Raw genomic sequence first — 8,342 nt, 5'->3', positions numbered from 1 at the left:
GCTCGGGTCATGACTTGGCAGTTTGTGAGTTCGAGCCCTACATTGGGCTCTGCGCTGATGGTGCAGAGCCAGCTTGGGATTCTCTGTCTCTCCTTCTCTCTGCCCCTCACCTGTTTGTGTGCTCTCTCTCTCTCTCTCTCTGTCTCAAAATAAATAAGTAAACTTAAAAAAAAAAAGGACCCAAGAACGGTTTGTTGTGCCCGGAAGTTCAGACTCAAGGGCAGGTGGGGGGCAAGGGGGCGCACCTGCCTCAGAGCAGGACCCAGGAACACCTTCCTCATCCCCCGCGCCCCAGAAACCACTGGTCCCCGCTCCCTCTTCCTTCTTCCTGCCAAGTCCCAGCCCCAGGAGCACATTCAAACATCCTCCAGGTCAAGTTTGGAAGAATGAGCCGGGCCCCTCCCTCTGGCTCCTAGACGATCCAACTGGGAATATCCACACACACGGAAGATCATCAGGGCACCGGGACCTTCCCCCAAGGTCTATTTTCCACCTTGGAAGTTCATCTGAACTGCAACCAGAAGCATCATTATTGGCTCCAGGGCTCTTTATGCTTTGTTTTTCATTCCCACCAGGCCCACACCCCCTCCTTTGAGGATGAGCTTAGCACTCCCTTTCCTTCATGATCTCACAAAGGTTTTAGCAGACATGCAATCGATTTCTCTGTCCCCCTCCCCCACTGCTTGCAGGAAAATGTCCCCTGGCTGCACACGCTCCCAGCCAGTCATCTCAGCCCTGCTGTTCCCCAAGCGTAACTCATACATGACACCGGTGGGGGGAGTGTCCCAAGACCCATCTTGTTCCCTCTACCCTTCCTCCCACCCTCACACCCTTCCCTCTGCCTGGACCACCATTCCTTCCACGACCATGTAGCCAAACTCCAAATGGTACCTCCTCCAGGAAGCCTTCCCAGATCTCTGGCTGGCAGGATCTCTGTCCTCTGCAACCACAGCAACCACACCTCTTTCCCTGTTCCTGTTACAGAGCCTATCACATGAGACCTCAGGGAATGTGTCACTGGGGCACCTCAGCTGGCCTCCTCTGGGCTCCTCACACTGGGGAGGTGGCAGAGAGCAATGTTAGGACAGAGGGCTTGGAAAGAAGACAGATCTGGCCTTGCCCCCGAACACCAGCCACCCCCAGCCGTGTGCCATCGGGCACGTCATTGCTCTGTTGGTGGCTCAAAGGTCCAACGTGAAGACTGCTTGGGGTGAAACTCATACCATCTCACAAACATGAGGATGGCTACTATCAAAAACAAAACAAAAACAAGAAAACAAAACAAAACAAAACAAAACATAAAATAACAGTGTTGGCAAAGATGTGGAGAAACTGGAACCTTCATGTACTATTGCTAGGAATGTAAGCTGGTCCAGCCACTGTGGACAACGGTATGGCAGTTCCGCAAAGTATTAGAAATACAATTACCACGTGCTCCAGCAACGTCATTTCTGAGTATTTCATCTAACAGACTGAAAGCAGGGTCTCCAAGAAATGTATGTACACCAACGAATAGCAGCACCATCCACAACAGCCAAAAGGATGATACAACCCAGGTGAATAAGATGTGGTCCATCCGCACAACAGAATGTTATCAGCCTTAGAAAGGAAAGAAATCTTGTTACGTGCTATAACCTGGACGAAGCTTGGGTACATTAATCCAACGTGCCGTAAACTAGTCAGAAGAAGATAAATACCATCTCTCCATGTATGTGAGGTGCCCAGAGCAGTCAAATTCAGAGACAGACAGTAGACCGGTGGTTGGCAGGGGTAAAGAAGGAAAGGTACCAAGCAACTGTCATTTGATGGGTTTTAGATTTGCAAGAGTTAAAACAGTCCTGAAGGTTGGCCAGGGCCGCTAGCGGTGCCTGTACTCGATACTTCTGAATTTAGTGCCACTTAAATGGTAAGGAAGATACATTTTATGTTACATGTGCTTTGCCACAATTTAAAAACACTTCAGGGGTGCCTGCGTAGCTCAGTTGGTTGAGCCTCCGACTTCAGTTCAGGTCATGATCTCACAGTTCATGGGTTCAAGCCCTGCGTGGGGCTCTGTGCTGACAGCTCAGAGCCTGGAGCCTGCTTCAGATTCTGTGTCTCCCTCTCTCTCTGCCCTTCCCTGCTCACTCTCTCTCTCACGCCTGTGGGTGCAGGAGATGTCACAGAGACAAAGAATGTGCTTTCCTCCCTGGAAAATGATGGGTTGGGTACCAGCCCCCCAAGGGCACACAGCAGATGTGGCTCTTCAGATCACAACAGAAATACCACCTTGGGAAACAGATGGCCATACTCTCTTTGGTAACTTTGCAAAGAACAGTGAGCAAAAGTCTGACTGCACAGGACTCAGATTCAAACCCAGCAAACATTAGGGACCTCCGTCCACCATGCACGAGGTGGCTGGCAGGGCGTCTTCATTTTAATTCACTCATTCATGGAATAAATACTGAGCACCGACACTGTACCAGGCACTGATCCAGGCGCTGTGAGTGTGCCAGGACGTAGAAACAAGATTCATACTGCCATGGAGTTTACACAGTGGTGGCGAGAGAAGCCTCTACTACTGTCTCCACCGGAAACAACGGCTCAGAACACTTGTGTAACTTGTCCAAAGTCACACAGCTGGCAAATGGCAGAGCCGGGATTCGAACCCGGCTCCAGTGTCTCACCCTTCCCGCCACGCTCACGCTAACCCATTTAACCCCCCCACAACAAATGTGTTCCGGTTTATGGGAGCCGTAAACGCAGCAGGGCCCCCCAGAGCGGGAGCCTGGAACCATGGCAAGGCTGTACCCTGCCCCTGTTCACCTCTGAGGACACGACAGTAACTTGAGAGCGGCTGGGTCTGATTCCCGGAGATTCCCCTTCAGTTTCTTCCCGCGGCCTCTGCGGACGGCTCTCGCACCTCAGTGTGGAGCACAGCGTTACTAGGAAAGGCTGCGACCTGTGAGCCAGCATTGGTGGCCCGCTGAGGTGGCTCTCACAAGTAATTTTGCAACTCATGGGATTTTCATGTCACTGCTGCCCTGGAAGCTCGTTTCCTTGGAAGGTGTGGGTCCCCTGGGGCTGGGGGGTGAGGAGTCTTCAAGTTTGGCATGGGAAGTTGCAGCGATTTGGAGTATCAGACGAGACCAGCGGGGGGAAGAGAGGCCGAGCCCGCACGCTCCAGCGCAGAAGACACAGGGGACACCCAGGGGACACAGCCCAGGGGACACAAGTGCGGGCCCCAGAGAGACTTCTGCACACCCTTTGTGACAGGAGATGGGGCTTCCCGTGCCGCCTCAGCAAGGAGAGGGACAGGAGGGAGGGCAGAAGCTTGTCCGGAGCCATGGGGTCTGTGAAGCCCACTCGGGTGTGGGCCAGGGTATTTTCCACCTCCTGAGGCCCCCAGATCCTCCCTGGAGCACAATTCTCTAAGTCTCTGCCTTCTGCATCCCTTCGGAAGTTCTTCCAAGACTCCTAGAGGGTAACTCATCTCCTCTGAGCCCTCCCACCTGCTCACTTCCAGTGACAGGGCCCTTCTTGCTAATCGTCCTTCTTGCTAAGCCTTGAGGACATGGGCTGGTTTCCACCTCAGGGCCTTTGCACATGCTGTCCCTGCTCCCTGGGATTTTCAGCCGCCAGAGGACATGGCAGCTCCTTCTTCCTCTCCAGGTCTCAGCTCAGGAATCACCCCCTGGAGAGGCACTCCCTGGCCACCTTACCCGAAGCAGTACCTCCCTCTCCTTCATTCTACTCATCTCTCCTGACTTCACTCTCTGCCATCATGCTTCATCATCTGAACGACCTTACTTATGCTCCTTTCTGGACCGTTGTCTCACTCCTCCCATGACCTCCAAAGTCACTGGACACTTCCCCAGAGCAGAGCCTCACCTCTCTCGTCCCTCTCTCTAGTCCTCCCTCCCATAACAGCATCGAGCACACCACAGGTGCTCACTAAGTAGGGGGTGACCGGTGGAATGGGTCCTGGTTGCCACAGTGCCCTCCGGGTCTCTCTTGGACTCCTCAGCTTTGACACGTGGATCCAGGACAGCAGCCCTGCGGGGCAGGGCAGCCGTGAGGATTCACCAGGATGCTGTGATGCTGTAAGCACACAGCCCCGCCCCCATGGGCAGCAGGCCCAACGCAGGGAAAGGGCTCAAGGAGAAGATAAAGCAACTGCTCTGCCCAGCACCAGGAAGCTGGCTGTGAAAATGACTCAAGGCCACACAGGCAGCCTTGCTTTCTCACGATCGCCACTGAGCAACACGGATCGCCTGGCGGGGAGGGGGTCCGAGCCCACCTGTGCCGCCCCCCACCCCCCGGGTGTGGGCCACCATGCAGAAGGCCAGGCGGCTCTGGAGGGGGCCACTCGTGGCCCAGCACTGAGGCTGCAGCCTGCATTCCGATGTTTGCACAAAGAACACAAAACCTGCTAAGTGAACGCTGTGCTCTTACGGTCAGGAAAATAGAGCTGAGAAAGAGTCTCTGGATGGAAGGCCTTGCTTGCTTGGGCTGGAGCCCCAAGACACGTGGCCTCCAGGCTGTTGAGGTCAGGGTCCTGACACACCTGCCCACGGGAGTTATGTTCTTGGTCTCAGGACCAACCACGGGGTGCAACGCAAACAGCACCCAGAGCTAAGTTTAAAAACTCAGGGGAAGCCTCTTCTCGGGCTTTTTTTTTTTTTTTGTAAACTGTCAAGATGTGAGAGAAGAATGGCTTTGGAAGGGGACATTTATTGAGGCCCCTGCTCCCCTTCTCCTGGGCAACCACCCCGCCACCACCTGCTTAGGCACGGGCCATCCTGTCCATCAAGTGCCCCGCCCTCCCACTAGCCAATCGGGCGCTCCCTCCCTGGGACTAGGCCTTTGCAGGAGAAGGAGGCAGAGAAGACAGAGTGGGAATCCCTTTCCTCTGGGAGGAGGCTGCACCCCGAGTTCCTGCCCACATCCTTCCAGTGGATTCTCGCTCCATACAAGATGGCCGGCACCAGTTCCTGTTCTTCACAACCCAAGACCCACGAGCGCACAAGGTTCCCTGCGGTTCCTCCGGCAGCTGCCTGTGGCCACGTGCCTAGGTCTGGACCACTGAGAAGTCAAACCGTGTCTAACGGAAAGCGGGGGGGGGGGGGGAGGTTCTGAGCTGTCTCTCTTCCTGTTTCCACTCCGGGGGCTGGAGCGGCACAGCTTCAACCATCAGACGGCCCAACTGCCCAGAGGGTGACGAGAGAGGGAATCTGGGTCCTGGAATCAGACATGGGGCAGAGCTGTGGCACCAGCCCGGACGGTCCCCCTCTGTTCTGTGTCAGGGAAAAATAAAGGATCCCGTTTAAGTCACAGTCTCGGGCCCCTTGGTGGCAGGATCGTAGCCTGTGTCGGAATACGCTGCACAGGTCCAAAAGAGAAGAAAACAAGATGAAACCCTTCGGCGGGGGCTTGAGAGCAGGACGGAGACTCAAGAGAACCAAGCTCCTATGTCCCGCCTCTGAGGAGATTCCCTGGACTGGGTCTGGTTGGGAGAATGGGGTTTCGAGGGGGCAGCCTCGCCCACCGGCCCTCCACGCCTAGCCGGCCTGGGGCACCAACACCGGGCAGCTCACCTTTTTCTCATCGCTGCCTTGCAGAAGGTTCAGGGTGCTCCTGGAGTCACCCTCACACGGCCTCAGGGTGCCGCTGGGGGTCTGGGACAGGCCTGAGGGCGGGGAGGCACTGCGGCCCTGGGGATCCACCCAGGTGTAGATGTGGTTGGTGACATAGCCCCCAGGGATGCGCCCCGCCGAGTACACAGACAGCACCAGTTTCTTGGAGCCCTTCAGAGCCTAGAGAGAGAGAGAGAGGAATATTCAGGTTAGCATGAAGGGGCTACACCCTCCCTACACTCATGACTTACTTCTCTCTGGACCCCACGCATGGAGGAGGAGGCCAGCCCCCCGCTCTGCCCTGAGTCCCTTTCTCTCCGCTAGCCGTCAGATTCTGTCCTATGGAGACATCTGTTCCGCCCCTACCTTGAAGTGGTCCAAACATAAGAAATACGATCTCTGCACAGCTGTGCAGAAAAGAGTGACCACAGCAGGCTGGGGACTGCATCCTCGGCCGGCATCCGGGAACCTGGATTCGGCGTGTTTCCTCCCTCATGGAGAAGGCTACTTGGAAACTATGGGGGGAGCGAGGTTCTGGAATGTGGGTCCAGGCAGAGGGGACCTATGTGACCAGACCCCAATAAAAACCCCCGGCACGTCTCTACTGAGCATCCCAGGGACACAGCATCTCACAGCTCATTCTGTGCGCATCCTTCAGCAACAGAGGCTGAGAAGTGTGTGCCCGGCTTCCTACAGGCTCTGCCCCCTGCACCTGTTCCCTGTGCTCATTCTTCTGCATGTCCTTTTGCTGCAATAAATCTCAGCCACAAATACAACCATATGCTGAACCCGTGAGCCCTCAAGGAACCTGGGGGTTGTCTTAACGACCCTGACCAGACAGTCGAGAGATAAAACTATGGACAATGAGACAGATGAACATTTATAAAGAGCCTGTGTGTGCAAACACCCTGCTCTGTGCCTGGCATGCTCTTTTATCTCCTGAAATCCTCATGGAATCCCCTCTTCTTGGGAGAGAAGTCAGTTATTCAGAGGAAGAAACAGGAGGAAAACCCCCTGCCCACACAGCCAGCAAAGGGCTTCTTTTCCCCAGCAGCGAATTTTGAGTGTGGATACCACCTTGATTCCACATTTTCCAATGCGAGGGTGGATCCACCACAGCAGAGGGGAGCCCGAACTCTGGGCGCAGGGTGACGCTGAGGTTGGCCACCTTCCTTTCTTGGAGCTGAGATGAAGCGCTTTCCACAGGGACAGTAGCTTAGCACCAGGACTAACTGCCAGCCGGGCCACTGGGGACGGTGTGAGCAAACTGACAGTCACTTGCAGGCATGAAGCCGAGCAGGGGTTATGATCACATTTTAAAACTGTTACAGAGTTTGGAATGGGAGGTGGGGTAAAAAGGATATAAATTGTATCTTCTGGTATGACTTCAGGCATGTTAAGAGAAAAAATTGCACAGGAAAAACAAAATGAAACAAAACTGAGGAGTAAGGATGCCAAGATGTCCATAGTGTGTCTCTGGGGGGCAGGATTATGGGTGGTTATCATTCTGTCCTTCCTGGTTCTCAGTATTTTCCCAACGTTCCAGAAGGAGGATGCATTGCTTTTGATAAACAAGCCCCCAGAGGGGGGAGGGGAGTACTTAGCTCTCTGACTCCCCCAAGCTTGCCTGGATGGGCCCCCAACTGCATTCCCAGTACCCTGGACAGACAAAAGGGGCTGAGCAGAGAGCTTCTCCAGCACAGCGGGGAGCCTTGGTGCGACATCTGTCCGAGCCTTCACGCTGGAGGAGGAAGGGTAGGCTGGACCATGCCAGGTCCAATTCCACAGTTAAATCCCGGTCCCCCGAGGAGGCCTAACGAGAGGGTGGCAACTCTCCAAAAGGCTGCTTTGAAAACAAATCTCCGAGAGGACGAGCAGGGAGAGACTTTGTGCTCTTTTAGCATCCCCTGGGACTCCACGGAGATAAAACCTGGTTAAGTTGAGGGGCAGGATGGAGAGGCCAGGGGGCAAGCAGGCCTCTGTGGGAGCCGGGGGACAGGGAGGAAGTGGGTCACAGGACAGGAGCCTCGGAGGCCTTCCTGACCCCTCTCCCCTGCCCCGGGCTCCCTCCCCCTCCAGGGCGCTGCTGGCTGGGGGCCAGTGCCAAGTGGCCTGCCTCTTCCCTGCTCCCTCCGCTGACTGTGAGGCTGTGAATCCAGGCCCGCCATTGGCTCCACGAGCATTGACTGAGCGCCTACTGTGTGCCCAGCCTGGAGAGAGCAAGTGGGCACACCCGTGTGCTCCTAAAGCCTGGTGAGACCCCGCCTGGCCCCTCAGGCCCTCAGAGAAGCCTGGCTGGCCTGACGGGGTAAGAAAGTGCACATGTGGGCCCGGAAGAAACCATAACACACGCGGGCACTATCCTGCGGCCATCTTGCTCGTTTGAGGCAGACGGCTGGGCCAGGCTGGAACAGACACTGTGGACTGAACGCAGACCTGCATCGAAGCCACACGTCTGTCACTTGTCAGTCACAAGTCCTCGGGCCGGCACAGCTCCAGGCAGGAACAATACCCACGTCTCAGGGGCCGTGTGGATTCGGTGAGCCCATGCACATGAAGGCCCGAGCCTTTGCACACAGTAGGAGCTCTGCAAGGGGCGGGGCCCACTCGCCTCCCTTCCTGGAGCGTCTGCATTGAGAAGGGAGACCAGGTGCAGAAAAGCTTGTCCAGGGAGTCACAAAAGGCGGGGGGGGGGGGGGGGGGGGGGGGGGGGGGGGGGGGGGGGGG

General features: G+C 55.8%; 1 protein-coding gene across 1 annotated transcript in view; it reads right to left on the bottom strand.

Moving 5' to 3' along the window:
* The window catches only part of WHRN (whirlin), a gene marked incomplete at its 5' end in the record, with an annotated part of 90,478 nt that overhangs the window by 60,313 nt on the left and 21,823 nt on the right, over positions 1–8,342 (bottom strand). The window contains one exon of the mRNA XM_029920581.1: positions 5,577–5,795. Within this exon, the coding sequence (XP_029776441.1) occupies positions 5,577–5,795 (219 nt within the window). The remainder of the gene's footprint in view (positions 1–5,576; positions 5,796–8,342) is intronic.

Source organism: Suricata suricatta, chromosome 13, assembly GCF_006229205.1.
Source record: "Suricata suricatta isolate VVHF042 chromosome 13, meerkat_22Aug2017_6uvM2_HiC, whole genome shotgun sequence".
Lineage (NCBI taxonomy): Eukaryota > Metazoa > Chordata > Mammalia > Carnivora > Herpestidae > Suricata > Suricata suricatta.
Note: the sequence above shows the minus strand (reverse complement) of the source record. Positions and strands in the feature narration are given on the sequence as shown.